General features: G+C 37.3%; 1 protein-coding gene across 1 annotated transcript in view; it reads left to right on the top strand.

Moving 5' to 3' along the window:
- Positions 1–16245, top strand: part of LOC122793738 (gastrula zinc finger protein XlCGF26.1-like) — a 184680-nt gene that overhangs the window by 34374 nt on the left and 134061 nt on the right. The window contains exon 3 of the mRNA XM_044061941.1: positions 13501–13749. Coding sequence (XP_043917876.1) covers positions 13501–13749 — 249 coding nt within the window. The remainder of the gene's footprint in view (positions 1–13500; positions 13750–16245) is intronic.

Below are 16245 nucleotides of genomic sequence, written 5' to 3'. Positions count from 1 at the left end.
GGAAAGTACCAGGTAGATTTAATTGAGCTATGTCTACACACAGCATTGTTTCTGGAACCAAACTTATTGATTGAAGATGGCATCCCACTTGGTCTGGAGATGACTTTCAGGAGAGGCCCTGAGCTGGTATGGAGACACTCAATGCTCCTGGCAAGATGTTTAGTTGTAACTTACACTAGGTAAATGAGAGGTTGTCCCAGCATAATTGTGGTTTCAGAAAATAAGTCTGTGTATTGCATACCCAATATGCACCTAGCATTTACTTAGAGTAATTGGCTGCCTTAGAGACTGTGTGTGCAGTCCTCAGTAAGATAGCACTACATCAACACTCATGTTACAAATGATAGAGATACCTGCAAGGGGATGAATAAGGCAGACAGTTTTGCTGAGATAAATACAAGTGATAAACTGTTTTTGGACTTGTGTGCTAGTCATGGACTATTCATAACAAACATGTCTGCAAATAAGTGTGTTTATAATTGCGCTTTGAGTGACACCAAGTATGTGAAGTAATAAGAGCTATCAAATCAAGAATGTTCCAAATTTGGGGATGGAAATACCTTCATAAATGCGTTTATACTCCAAGAAGGTTGTGTGTAATGTACCAAGTGGTCCCTTCATTGTGCTGGAGATGTGACTCAGGGGACGTAGGAATACAAAATTATATTTTCTAGGAATATGCTCAGATGGATCAATTTACAAGTCAGTTGGATAGACTTTTAGGAAAAGTGCATTTCAACAAAGAACAATCCATGTTATGTAGCCCTCTGATGGGTAAAAGCTGCAGTGTAATTATTGACATTAATAAACTGGCTTATTGGATTAAGGATCTGTTATTGAGCTCTTTGTTGCAGTCCAGTGGTGCAGGGTAACTGTGTGCTGTGAGCAGCAGGTCACTTAACCAGACACCACCACCAGACAAAGGTCCATGGAGATCAGTGTTCTACCCAAGAAAACAATTAACATATAATAAAGTAAAAATATTGACAGCCAGCAAGGCAGTAATAAAGAGATGGAAGCAACAAGATCGAGGTGTGAAGTAATAGATTCATAGGTTAGTACTAGGCTAACTGCCCTTGCGAGCCATTGTAAGCCTAGCCAATTATCCCTTGTGAGAATTGAACCCTGCACCTTGTGTTTCTAAGGCAAACACCTTAACCATTAGGCCACCCTCCCAACCTTTACATGTAATTCTGCAGGAGATTGCAAGCTTGAAGTCTCATGTGGATCAGATGAAAACACAAGAGACAAGTATATGAGACAAGTAGATGAGCAAAAGTTCCCCTTGGTTGCTGGTTGTAGAATTAAGAAAATGTATCTTATTTTTACAAGGGTGAATGTCTGGATTAATGCCCTTGGCTTAAGCTATAAACATTGCTTTTGTAAGTCAGTAGACTTGAAAACTATGTCAGAATAATGAAAGCAATAAGTTTCTTACATTTGCAAAGATATTCCTTTTTTACATTAGCAAATGCTCAGTGGGAGCCAAGAAGTCTGCAGCTGAAGGCAGTCTGTGTTCTGAGTGAAATTTAAAAATAATCATTACTGACTACTTTTACATAGAGCCAAGCTGTTAGCAGGTACTAGCAGTTAATCTTGAGAGTTCTTAGCATTCTTTGTAGAGGAAATGCAAAATTTAAAGGTACAACTGCAAACAGTTCAGTGAAAAATGAAGTTTGAAATTATGGGAAGTGGTTCAGAGATAGGAGTCGTAATACTTTAATGCATTTAATAGAACAATGTACAATGTGGTTTTATTTAAAGATCACTAGTGCACTTTTTCCATGGACTAAAAGTTAATGCTTTTTTGAAAGCATACAAGCTGTGTTTTACATCTTGGTGGTAAATAGATATAAGAAAAACATATATCAGTCGGTGAAAATGGGAACATAGGCTGTAACATGCAATTTAGCATATGTAACCTTAATTTTAGGTTAGGTAATGCCTGTGGGTGCAGCTGCAAATTTGGGGCAGTTGTTCCTATCTGGAGGGTTAAACTTAATTTTTGAAGATATGGATAGTTTTGTGCATTTGTCCCAAGTTAATATGTTCTGAAAATGTATGTAGATTTTTGTTCAAAGGTTTTCATTAAAACAAGTCTTGAAAAAAATGTGACATAGATTTCAGTAGAGATAAGAAGAAATAACTATATAAAAGATCAGCTTGCCAAACTTTAGTGTGTTCATTTAACATGAAAGCTGGAAATGCACATTCAAAAAAATGACATGTATAATAGATGGGAACAATAGCTTGTTATCATAATCGCTGTGCTATCTATATTATCGTGAAATGTAAATGGCATTACAAATATAGACAGAAAAGAGTATTGAATTGTATCAAGAAATGCAGCGTTTGATAGCAGTGCTGCAGGAGACAAATTTGGAAAGAAATTACCATGTGACTTTGGCAAATAATAGGTTTCAGGGTGGATTTTCAACATAATATCAGGGATAAAGGAATAGGGGAATAATTATACTATTATAAAGGGTCCCCAATAGTAACAGAAGAGGAAGAAAGACAATAATGTTAGATTTGTGGTAGTAAGGGGCTATTCACAAGAAAGGAGAATTGTGCTGGTACTTTTTTATATTCCAGCAAAAGCTAAGAAACTTTTGGGAGAAATGTTCAGTTTTCAGCAGGGAATATTACTTACAATAGTAAGGATGTATCGGGGGAACCTAGAAGGGAAATATAACAAAATATGGTAGATTTCTGAAGACATTTATGAAAACATTTGGTATGGAAGTTTTGAATTCAGTAGTCGGAAATCAGACGGAATTTACATATTCTTCCCCAAAGTGCAATAACTGGGCTAGAGTAGACAAAAATTAGATTTCACAGGAACATGTGCATTTAATTGAAAGCTTAAGCACACTTCCAATAATTATTTCAGATCATGCACTGATAAAAAACAAGATACAAATGCAGGATAATGAATTAAAAATGAGACAGTGGTGCTTTCCCACTTAACTGTTAAAAAGATAGGAATTTTAAGGAATGGGTAGGGAAAATTATTTGATAGTTAGGAAAGATAGAAATATATTTAGAAGTCAAAGCTAATGAGCAAGATAAAATGAAAATGGAGTTTAAAACAGGAAGAGATAAAAGAAAAGCTGATACGGTTAAGAAGTAATAGGAATTACTTAAGAGTTCTGACAATGGTTAAAGTATTGCTGAATAAGGGGAATTTCACAGAACAAGAAGAGTATCAAATGCAGAGTGCTAAAGAGAAAATAACAGAGTATCTGGTTAATATGCATGAGTTTAGAAAGATTGCTGTTAAGCAACAATTTTTTGACAGTAACTCCAGAGCACAAAAGCATTTAGCACAATGACATAGGCAACAGAAAGTAGAAAGGGTAGCTGCCAATTTAGGGAGCCTACAACAAGAAAAATAACCAGAATCCATGTAGAGGTATTAGAGATATTTTGCAAATTTTATGATATGTATAAAGAAGAGAACTGTGGAAATAAAAAGCATCAGTGGAGATATTTATATAATACCTTAATTATGTCAAGGTTAGGGGTAGATGAGGTTCAACAATTAATACAGGACAGGAGAAGATGAGATATAAAGGTTATGTATAATCAATTTTTAGGGAAGTCTTCATCAACAGATGGTATTTTTGGAAGTCTGGAAGTTAGGAGGATAGAGAATGATAACAATCTAGAAGATTTTGTTTAACAGTATTTTAAAAGGAGAGGAAACACCAACATCTTGGAAGAAAGTTGTGGTGTCTGTGTTACCTAAAGAGAGTAAAGACCCATCACATCCAGCTTCATGTAGACCTACTTCAATTTTAAACCATGATTATAAAGTGTTTGTCTATACTAGCTAAAAGAATGGCAAATGAGTTACCAGCATTGATAGATATGGATCATTGTGGTTTTGTGGAGGGGAGACAAACATTTTGCAACATTAATAGAACAGTCATGATCCAGAAGGAAGCAGAATGTTAAAAATACTGCTGTGGTTAGATGATATTGATGTAGAGAAAGCATTCAACAGAGTAGGCTGGGACTTTGAGTAAGGCAATAGAAGCATTTGCCCTCCCTGATACAATAATAAAGTTAATTAGGGGGATATATGAAGGATCAAAGGCAAGAATTAAAATGAGGGTTCCTGTGTTCTCTTTCCCCATTGTTGTTTGCTTTATATTTAGAGCTAAGCCATTGGCAAAGGAAGTAAGGGACTCAAAAATGAAAGTATAGAATTGGCAAGGTAATCAAGAAACTTTTGGTTTTATTTGCAGATTATATTAGTTAGCACTTTATAAATCAAAAAAAGAACATTTCTGTGATGTGAAACAGTTTGAAACATTTCCAAGTCTTTTGGGGACATAAATTTAATAAAGATAAAACAAAGGCTATAGCCGTAAATTGTGTACCTACACACTTATTGGTTCAGCAATACCCATATTTATTGGGGGCATGATAAGATGAAGCATTTAGGAGTATGTATTGTAAAGGCTGCTGGTATGGCAGCTAAGGATATGTGGGAAGAGAATAAGTAAAAGTTAATACAAAACTGAGAAAATGGAAGCTCTTGTTTATGGATATAAATAGTAAGATACACACAGTGAAAATGTTTTTGTCTCCTTTAGCTTTATATAGGGGTCAGGCATATTTTTATCAACCAGAGGAGAAGTTGTGGACAGTAATTAATAAAGAGTTAAGGATTTTTTTTTCTTGGAGAGGAAGATAGTAAGAGTTAGTGGAATAAGTTGATCTAATAAAGCAAGGTAGTTTAAGATTACCTGATATGCAGAGATATGTTACAGGTACACATTTAAGAATCATAAACATAACACAAGCAGAAGGTTATAATTTGAAATGGAAAGGGATGATGATGAAGGGAGTTCAAGAAATAGAGTGAGATTTTGGATGCAGACACTTAAGAAATATAATAACCTTGGAGAATATTATAACATGCACATATACAGATATTTCCTTAGGGTTAGGGTTTGGGTTAAGGTAAGTGGATAGTTAGTGGTGTATGTATAGTTTAGTGTAGGGTTAGGTGTAAGAGTTTAGGTGTGTGTGTGTGTGTGTGTGTGTGTGTGTGTGTGTGTGTGTGTGTGTGTGTGTGTGTGTGTGTGTGTGTGTGTGTGTAGATTGCTGTTTGTTTGGTGTGCTTGTGTTGTGTGTATGCGTTTTGGAACAGCAATTTTTTTCCGTAGGAAAAAATTTGCTGTTCTAAATGTTTGATGTTTTAAAATTTTCATTCGTAGGGTTTGATATTAGAACACTCAAAATTTTGAATGTTCGGTGTTCTAATATAGACCCGATTATTCCAGTGTTTGGAGATGTTGCTGGAAAAAAGTGATTCACCTACTGAATTGTTAGCTTTGGTGGTGTGTAGAAGTAGTTTATTACTGGAGCAAAGGGGTCTTGAGGAGGAATATGGCTGAATGATATCTTTGAGTGCCGGGTTTTTCTGATTTGATAAATTATTTTGTGGGCAAAGCTAAGTTGATTAAAGAGAAGAAGTTGAGGAAGTTCAAGCTACTTCAGCTGCTTAAGTGATGAGCAGTGATGTGACTTGTATGAGGCATTAGTGGCAAACCTGGAGATATTATTGCAACAAACGTCGAGTTTGGCTAGATCTGTCTTGCGGAGGTTTTTTAAGATTGAGGAGGCATACAGGAGAATTGAGAGAAGGTGGGTTCTAGCAATGGTGGCTTTTTTGTTATTTGTCAGAAATCTGTTGTTTCTATACAGGAGACCTAGTTTTTGTGAACTTTTTTAATGGATTGGGCAATGTGAATATCAAATTTCAGGTTATTGTCAATTTCCACTCCTAGTAATTTGGTATGGTTTGTTGGTGTGATAAAATGTTATTATTAGAGAAGATACTAAAGGTTGTGGGTGGGGAGGTGTAGCTGGTTTGGTAGAAGAGAAGTAGTTTTGTTTTGTTGGGATTTAAGATATGTTTGGAGCTAGTGAACCAGGATTCAGCAGATAGGAAGGAATCTTGAGTTAATGGTATGGAGGTCTTTGAGTGAGGAAGCTGAGCAAATCAGGGTAGTGTCATCAGCGTACTGAACCATTGAGGCCCGGGGTGTAGCCGAGTGGAGCTGGTTGGTAAAAAGAGAAAAAAGAAGAGGACCAAGGATGGAACCTTGGGTTACCCTAAGGGGACAGGACAAAGGGGTGCAAGATCTTGTTGCCAGCAGACAACCTGCTGACGTTCTGCTATGTAACATTGGAACCAAGGGAGGAGGGGACATATATGAGTTTGGAGTGGTTAACCATGTCAAAGGCCTTGGACAGGTCCAGGAATATGGTTGATACAAATTGACCATTGTTTCTAAGTTGGGCAACTGTGTTAGTAAAGGATAAAATGGCTGTGGTGTTGGTGTGAGAGGGGCAAAAACCATGTTTGGTATTAGATAGCTTGTGTATAAGGAGATAGTCATTAAGTTGATTGTGTACAACCTTTCCAGAATTTTTGAGAGAGGGGATAGAATTGCAATTGGGCAATAGTTTGCTAGTTCGGTGGAGTTACCCCTTTTGTGTAAAGGTAAGATGTGGAGATTTTCCAGATGGTAGGGACGTAAGCTTCAGATAACGACCTGTTTATAAGTATGGATACAAGGTATGTGATTGCTACTGCTGCAGTTAGCAGCAAGTCAGCAGGGAGATTGTCAGCAGCTAAGATAGTGGGTTTGTTTATTTAGTAGTTTTTTGATGGTGTTAGTGGAGACTGGGTTTAGTGTAAACTGGTTGTTGCTTTTCTGTAATTGTCTTTTTTTTTCCTGTAGAGCTGAAGCAGTGATGGGACATATGAAAAACTTTATAAAACCTGCAGATGTTTTTCAGTAATGTTGCAGTAGATACGTGAAATATGAAACCTTGTGTGAAACTATATTTTTCTTTAAAAATGTTATAGAGTTACAAATGTGAAATGCACATGTGCGAGCCAACACACACACACACTAGTACCTATGATACCTTATTTATTTATGTATTTATTTATTTTATTTATTTTATTTTACATTTGTTAACCGGGCTAGTCTAGCTGGATATATTTCCATTTTCAGTAGAGGCCCGGGGAGAAAAGCTCCACATATAGAGATCAGAGATATATCATGAGCTCAATTAACAGATTACAGGCTGGTAGGACTTAGACAATGAATATTGTTACCCAAACAAGAATAGGACTTAAAAATTTCTAGACAATCTAAATGACATCATAATGAATATTATTACATAGTTTAAAACAAGAAAAAAAAAAAAATGTAAGACCAAGGAAAGAGAAATGTACATTGTTACTAAAAAGGAAAGGAGTTTAACTTTCTGGACAATCTAAATAACCTCATATTGAACATTATTGCTTATTTTAACAGCAAGTAGAGAAAGTGGAAGGGTTTAATTTTTCTGACTGTCTAAGCAACCTTGCCTCAGAGGAAGTTTTTTAGATTAAAAATTGTAATTTTGCAGAAACTGGAGGGTCAGCACTGCATTACGTAATCCAGGATGGGAGGATTTGTCTTAACTGGACTATGCTAACTGAACATTTTCTAGTGTTGAATCATTCTGGGACAACTCCCACTGAGCTTTATCAAGTAAAATAAGTCTTTCTTTTTGAAAATTAGCTCAGCAGTTGAGTCAGTCTGTGCTTTTCTTTCTGGAATTCAGCGGACTGCAGAAGAAAAAGCAGGCAGGCTGTTTCCCAAAGTTACTTGCTTATATGGATTTTACCTGTGAGTTTACTGTAGCTGTTTAATGAATACAGAAATCGAAGGTAGAGTTCAGTTGTTAGTGTTAGTGATAGCATCAGGTTACCTGCTAGATGCCATTTTTTTATATGCTACCAGTCTGTTCAAAAGTTTTATTTTATATTCCTCTCTGAAAAATATGCGCATTTATAGATTTGATTTTCAATCTGTACTGCCCAATTCCCTTAACTAAATAATTGTATTACTCCATCTCAAAAAACTCATGACTGGCTTTTTATTGGCGTGTATAAGGGTGAGTGTATAAAACTGGTAAATTATAATCTTTGCAGTCTACCTGTAGAAAATAAGTGTTTATCAGTAGCTGCCATAAGTTAATAGCATGGCTGGCTGATTGTAAGAGTGTACAGTAATTGTGAATTTAATGTGCTAGATTGGTCTGGTGGCTTTAACATAAAAGCAGGTAGAGCTAGTAGTACTTAAGATCATACTGTCAGCCCCTCCTGAAAACATTGTGTGTATGAATCCAAAATATTCTTAGCCGAGATACATTTATTATTGGTAAGCAAGCATTAAAACGTGTTGGGCTAAGAGGAAGGTGGTTTAATTACAGAGGAAGTCAATCTTCACACCTCTTCTGTTCAGTTGTATATTGTAATGCTTATTTTGGATGCGTTTGGTTTTGGTCATAGCCCCAAACAGCACTGTTTATTTGCCTTACTCTCTTAAGGCTGTACACCTTGTATATATGTATATGTAAACAATATGGTTTGTAGAGCCATCCCTGACACTCATCAAAATTTCACCTTGCGTACTTCCATATATGATTCAGCTTGTTCCATTTTCCACTTTTTTTAATAATTTACATGGACCTCTTGTAGCTAGTTTTATGCTTTTGACTATCTCTTTTAGAAAAGTCAGTGGTGCATTTATGCTGCATGTGGCACTGTTAAAATTCAATATCCTTGTGTTTATTTATGCTTGATAGTGTCTCTGCATATATGCAGTCTTAGCCCTGATCATAGGAGATTACTAGGCTAATGGCTCTGGGCCCCTTATAAGGCTAGCCAAGACTTTATTCCCAAAAAAGAAACCACAAGCAATGCCTGTCTACCCTATCAACAAGAGAGACAGGGACAGAGCAGCTTCTGGGAGATTAACCTGTCTCTCCAGCAGGTTTTGTTAATGTCACATTTTAGATTTAAGCCTTTCGATCTGGTACTACACAAGGAGTTAGACTTACGGATATGGAGTATCTCTAGTAGAGCAGGATCTGAGATTACCTTGTAGCCGAAACGTGGATCACCTCTGAGCAATCTGCATGATACAGAGTAGAGTGATCGTGATTTGAGCCTGTCCACATAGGACAGATGTTGGAGGGCATGGATTCTCTTTGTGAGGTACTTCTGTGGCCTTTCCAGTTGGTGCAGGTGCTTGGAGAGGTACATACCAAGTGGGGCATTGTACTCAATTATTGGCCTAATGAAGGAGGAGTACAGAGAGGTAATAACCTCCTTTTTTTTTCTGGATACAATCCCTTTACTTATGAGATGAGCCAAGTAAAAGGCTTTTCTGACCACTGCCACTACATGTTGGTCAAATGTGAGATTGTTGTGAACTTGTGTACCTATGTCTATTACCACGGGTTGTGTGCTTAAGGGGTTGCCGCTAATGTGGTAATCAGTAAGGGCCATGTTTTTGCAAAATGGTATGATAATACATTTTTTTTTGCATTTAACTTAGGGTCATAGCTTTAGCACCAGTCATTTGTTGCTGTGAGACCCTCTTGAAGTATGTTAACATCATTTGGGGAGTCAGTGACAGCACCCAACTTACAGTCCACAAAGCCTTTTGTCTTTGCCTGCACTTCTGAGAAGTAGATGCCAAACAATAGGTGTCCCAGGACAGATCCCTAGGGGGCACCACTAGTGGCAGGTCTGCTATCTGATATAGTGGCACCTATTTTGACCTTTTGGGTCCTGTCAGTGAGCCATTTGACCACCCACCTGATGAGGTAGGGATTTACACCAAGATCTGTTAGCTTTTCGACGATGCCCGAGTGGAGGATTGTGTTAAAGGCTTTGGTCAAGTCAAGGTAAGCTGTGTGTACTGACTTTCCCTTATCCATTGCCTTGGTGACGGTCTCAAAAAAGTTAACCAGATTCAACAGGCAAGATCTGCCCTTGACAAATCCGAACTGGGTTGGGTCAAGTGCTTGGAGATTGCCTATGCCCTTGTTTATGAGGTACATAATAATACACTCCATGGCCTTACAGATCAGACTTGTCAAGCTAATGAGGTAATAGTTTCCAGGGTCAGTAGTGGCACCACATTTGTGCAAAGGGATGCCAGTGGCAGTTCTCCATTCTGCTAGAATGAAGCCTGTATTTAGGCTATGGTTGAATAGGGTGCTCAATGGTGTGGCTAGTTCTTGCTGGAGATGTTGCAGAATGCAGCCTGGGGGTGAAGTTTGCAACAAACCTAAGTCAACAGGATCAGTGTAAGTGGCACAGTTAAGAACTAACCTGGGCTTTGCCATGGAGTTTTCTGACGTAACTGAAAGGCTTTGTGGTTAGCCTTTGTTTCGGAGGCTAATTTCGATCCATAATTGGCTTTGGAGGTTTTCACAAGTGATCTAATTTGCTTGTTGAGGCTAAGGAGGGAGTTTTTCCAGTTGGGAATTTGTGTCTTTTTACACTTGGACAACAGTTTCTTCCTTTTGTTGTAAAGCCTGTTGATGCAGTATGTCCACCACATAGGTTTGTGTTTATTTGATGAACAAGTTTTAGTTCTGTTGGGTATGGCTGAGTCCATGCAGTTGTACAGGTGCTTGTATACTGCACTGGCAGTACTGTTCATCATATTTGTCTGCATCCTCTGAGGGGGGTGGTGGTGCCTGTAATTCATTCTCAAGCATCTTGTATCTCTCTTGATCTGTGATTTGGATCTCCTCATCTATGTTCTTCAGCAATGTGTGGACTTTTATTGCTGCTGCTTTGTGTTGTACAGTTCAGAAACTCACAGGAAATGCTGTGATCTTGGTTTTCCTTATACTGCTTTGATGTGGGATTCCGTAACTACAGGGATGCATTGTAGTAGTAGTCCCTCAGCATTGATGTTTGTGTGATTGTTTAACTTCCAGGATGCCGTGCACTGGTTACTCCTTAAATGTACAGAGCTGTGTGACTCAGTAGCTTGAGGAAATCTTGCAGTAATAACCCCTCACCCTTGATGTCTGTGCAATTGAGTAACTCTCTGGATACCATGTAGTGGGTAACCCTTCAGCTATACTGAGTTGTGTGATTCAGTAACTGTCAGGATGCTGTGCATTGGATTGGCTACACCACAACACTGCTGTGTTATGTAATTCAATAACTCGCAGGATGCCATGCACTGGTAATTTATCAATTTTGCTGTGCTGTGTAATTTAGCTGTTTCAAGGTTATTGTTTCAGCACTGTTGTGTTTTGCAGCTCAGTAACTCCTAGGATGCTGTATGCTGGTTGTAGGATGCTGTATGCTGGTTGTTCCCCAGCAATAAGTGTAGTGCTTTTTAAATGTCCCCACTTCCTTCTGCATTCTGTATTCTTCACATTTACTGTTTCTCAACATTTCTTCTCCTTTAAGCCTTCCTTCTCCAGCTAGCTTACCTTCACTTTCCTACAATACTAGCTTACATTAACTTTTCTGACCAGAGAACATTTTTAATCACTTATGTCCCCTGAATTGCTACTCTCATCTCTGTAGCCAGTGTATGTACTATTTGCCACAGTTGTTGTAAGCTACGGTTTTCCTTCTTAGACCATTTCTGATTACCAATCTGTGTGTGCTCATTGTTTTACGTCTAGTACCTGCCATCTGTTTAGTTTTTCAAAGGGTTGTGTGCATATCCTGTTATTTTGCTACTCAGATATGTCATGAATAAGGCATTTCTTACTATTATTACTCATTTTATTATTTGCAATGACTATATGTCTTTCTGTCAGTATTTCTACATAAGTTCTATATTCCTGAGCTGAGGAAGAGACATTCTGAAAGGATCTCTCTGAAAACCTGTTACCAAATAATTAAATGAAGGAAGTAAAATAGGAGTGGCAGACAGTAATAAGGTTTCCATTCGGGAAAGGAGTAATAATGTGGTACATCATGACTCTGTACTGAGTCCATTCCCTTTCAGTTTCTTTATGTGTGGCATTATAAAAAACGTTGAAGGTCTGCAGTATTGTTAATTTACAAGAAGGGGAAGAAGTAAGGATAAATGGTTAAAAAAAGTCGACACAAAGATTAACATCAGTGCAAAATCGTGCAGACAAATACATATGGGGAAAAAACTTAAAATGGAATTCAGTTAACGGAGAAGTTGGAAGTAGACTGTAGAGTTAATTATATAAGGTCACATGAAGGTTAGAGATTTACAGAAAAGAAAGTAGGGTGGCATGTTTCAGAAAATTAATTGCTTTAGTAAAAAAGGACCACTGCATGGTTGGAAGTGATGGCTCAATCAGATAATTAGAAATATTTTTTTAGAGAGGGCAGTAGATACATGAAATATACTTCATGAGGACATTATGGGGCAAAATATTGATGGAATTCAAATATTGTAACATTATATTAAGGCAATGGCAATGGATCATGCCTAAAAAGTGGATTTTAGCTCTCTTCAGTCACCCTGTTAACAGATGAATGAGCAAACTAGCAGAGCAGAGTGATTGCCAAATGCATTCAGAACCTGTTTCTCTTTACTTCCATATAACATTTTCTTGTACCCACCACTAGTTATGTAAGATCTATGAATACAACCCAAACTCAAAATTCTGTTCTCTCATTCTATATGAAGTTCAAACACTTACCTGGGTCACGTAGTGACCGAAGGCCAGGTTAGAAAAGTATTGTCAGTCTACCAGCTGCATGTCTAATTGTTAAGCTTTTATGAAACAAGACTCAGTAATATACATAAGCACTTTTTTATTTATAATTAAGTTCACATTCTTTTATTTATGTTTTCTAACTTTGTTGTAAAAATGCTGGTCAGTTACCCGTAAATACCTTATTATAATTGAAATAAAAACTAGATATCCCAACAAAGAATAAACAAGTATCATTGGCTGAGTGTGGACTAAAAATTGGATTCTTGAAAGGTATTCATAAGAGCATGTCTGCACACTGAACTGTAAAGCAATGCTATTCCTTTCATATTACAGGAACGGCTGCCAATTTTGTAGTTGTAGAAGACAAGGTAATGGTACAAGTGTTCTGATCATGTCAAACTGGGCAAAAAATGTGCCTAACTTCATAAAGGAAGCCAGCCAAGTGGAACAGAGTACACAAAGGGCACAATAGAGGGGGAGAGAGATACTGTAAAGCTTTTCTTATTTTCAGTAATACCAGCATTGATGATAGTGAGTATAAACCAGTTTTAATGCATGCAGTCTTTGTAAATGGGTTTTAGAAGTCTGAAGTGAAGTTGCTTGACTTAAAACTATAAATGAATAAGGTAACCTGGTCACCAACACGATTAACAGCCTTGAAATTGGACAGTATGATGACCCAGAAGGTAAAACAATAAAGCATCGAACCGAAGCTGCAACAGGAAACAGAAGTTTAATCCACAAGCCACAAACAGTTCACATAAACGCCTCCAAAAAAATTTTTTGGGTCATCATACTGTCCAATTTCAAGGTTGACTTAAAAGTAAATTAATGTTCTAGTTTATACTTTTATCAACAGCCGTTGTGTTTGTATATATGTATGCAATAAAAGGTACAAGTCAAGTAATTCCCTGGAGTATATTTTAACCACTACGTTTATGCTTTGTTATGTAGGATACAGTATCCCAATACAGAAACTCTTGCTGATTATTGAAAAACCTAATGAAATTCTATTAAACATTAAGGAAGAAGGTGTAACTAGACTTCAAATGGATCTGCCTAATGAACCTCTATTAAATACTGTGGAAGAATATGGGACCAAGCTTCAAAGGGATCTGTCTCATCCTGATGAACTTCAGTTTAATATTAAAAGTGAAGGCGTGACCAAGCTTCAAATAGATCTTCCTGAAGCCCCCCAAAACAGTAAGTAAACGTTTAGCTAATGACGTGAATTGGCTGTACAATTCATATCTGAGACCCTAACATAGTTAAGAGGCTGAAGAAAGATGAAAATTGAGGAGGAGTAGGACAATGCCTGATATTTGGGAGTTGCTTTGCATGGTGGCTTACATCTAGGAAGATAATGCATTAATCTCTATACCCTTCACGTAATTGATATGTAGCATTTTGCTGCGTATTATTTATCTTTGATCCTAGACATTACTTGAACTTCAGTTATGGAAAAAAAAAGGCATTTACCAATGAAAGTGCTGAATCTCAGAAGAAATATGGGATTGCTTTGGAGTTAGGTGGTGTAATGCAGCATTTGTACTATACAGCCTTGTTTCTAATGATTGATTTAGAACATGCAGATATTCTGTGAATATGTCCTATAACCAGGGCTTTCAAAGTAAGATATAGTATTAGTATTACCAGGATAAAAATGTTAAGAAAAAAATGACTTTCATTTAGTAAATTGAAAAAAAAAACATATATCAACTTAACATTGTTACATATTCTCCCACTTGGCTTAATTTTGCTGTTTAGAATCATTTCTTTTATGTATGGTAAATATTTATATCTTCCTAAATAAAACGAAACCACAAAAGGTTGAGGTGAAAAACATAGACCGATTTCCTACAGAAAAAAATGCTCCAAGACATTATCTTGGAACATGCAAAGAAAAAACAGTTGGGAGGGGATTTAGTATAATTTTCAGTGTGTGTGTGTGTGTGTGTGTGTGTGTGTGTGTGTGTGTGTGTGTGTGTGTGTGTGTGTGTGTGTCACAGCTTGATGTACACAGCTGGGAAAAGTTTTAGATTCAGTAAACTCCGTGTAGAGGCACACATTCATGCGCAGACATGGAAACTTCTGTGGCATGAAAATTACAGCATAGGTAGTGGAATTGCATGAAAATTAAGGAAATCAAAATGGTGGAGGGATTCAACAAGCTGTAAAGTAACCGTGTAGAGTCCATGTTTGTGTTGGCCATGTATTTGAAAGTTTTTCGAATACAGCCACACAAAGGAGTCTACGTGCAACAAATATTATGACATTCTCAGACATGTTGGATGCCAAAATATTATGTTAACAATAGCAACAATTCCTTAAGTGCCATGACATAAATGGATCTTTGCACCCCCAATAATAATAATATTGAATATATGTAGACAGCTAAAAGTGTAAACACCATGAAACACAGAATGCAAAATCTGCATTCCTCTGTGCAGATTTATACCTGAGTAATACCCTTCCTTGAATGTACAACATTGGGCTCTCCATCGGTTTCCCTGCCTACACGGTTACCAACCCTGTAGATTCAAGGCTGACAGCATGGTGAAGATGCAAATGAGGTCAAAACTCATTAGAATTGCTGAATCCCAAAAACTTGCAACCATGTAGAGATGTTCACTTCATGTAGGCACTTCCACAGTGTTCGTGTTTAAATGCATGGGAACAGTGATTGATGATATCAGGGGGTATGTCAGGTTACACTTGCACAGAGTTGTACATGTAGGTCTGTGAAGTGTAAAAGTGTATGTAAAAAGTGCACAAATCACAAGTTCTGTGTCATCCTCATTATTATTTCTAAAAATGTATTGTATCTGTTCTCATTAAGTTAAAATTTATTTTGTAATTTTCATCCTTGTTTGCTCAATGCGGTGCTTAGCGCAACCACGGGTAATGGAGGAATGAATGGCATGTTTCTCGTTAGTTGTCAAATAACTATTCCTGTGGTAGCATGTATATGTCTAGGGCTAAAACATGGAAGGTCATGGATTCTCCTACAGGGTCGGCAACCTTCCCTCCACTTTGAGCTGCATGTCTGCACGATATCACAGGCATGGACAAAAGTAATAAGATCCCTTGTGTTCACCTTATTTCAACATCAGTACGCAAAGTGGCAGTGCACACAGAGGTGCATAGGTGTGTAGAATGCACTAATGGGTACCAAGTTCATATATTGTGTAAAGTAGCAGTTGTTTTTCATAGCTGCTAATTGCAACATAAGTAGGTCATTTTCAGTACGGTTGAGCTGTTCAACAAGCTATAAAGTATACATGTAGTCTACATTCTGTTTTTTCCTGCATACTTCAATACCATGGGAGTAGACACAAGGAAATTCTAGGCCTGAAATAAAATTCTTAAGTGCTGCATTTGCAAGATAAGTCCTGAACATAGAATGTATTCTGTAATAATATGATGGCACATCCTTGTATATCTTAACTTGGTGCAGTAATGAAGTAAATAGTGGTGGATTTGTACAAAAAGGACTTTAACATGTGGCAGCAAACACTTATTTTAATTGTGTATGTCCGTTACTAAGGTTTTCTTTCTTATTCCTCTTGTTTTTCATTGCATTTTTTGCGTGGTACACCTTATAGCACAAATAGCATTAGAGGGTAATGGCTGTGTTTATCGGGTTAAGTGAAGTGCAGTGGGCAACCTATGAAGCAGACAGCCAAAAACAGTAACCAG

The sequence above is a fragment of the Protopterus annectens genome, chromosome 1.part0, assembly GCF_019279795.1.
Source record: "Protopterus annectens isolate FY-2018-M chromosome 1.part0, PAN1.0, whole genome shotgun sequence".
Lineage (NCBI taxonomy): Eukaryota > Metazoa > Chordata > Ceratodontiformes > Protopteridae > Protopterus > Protopterus annectens.
This window is presented reverse-complemented; position numbering and strand designations above follow the sequence as displayed.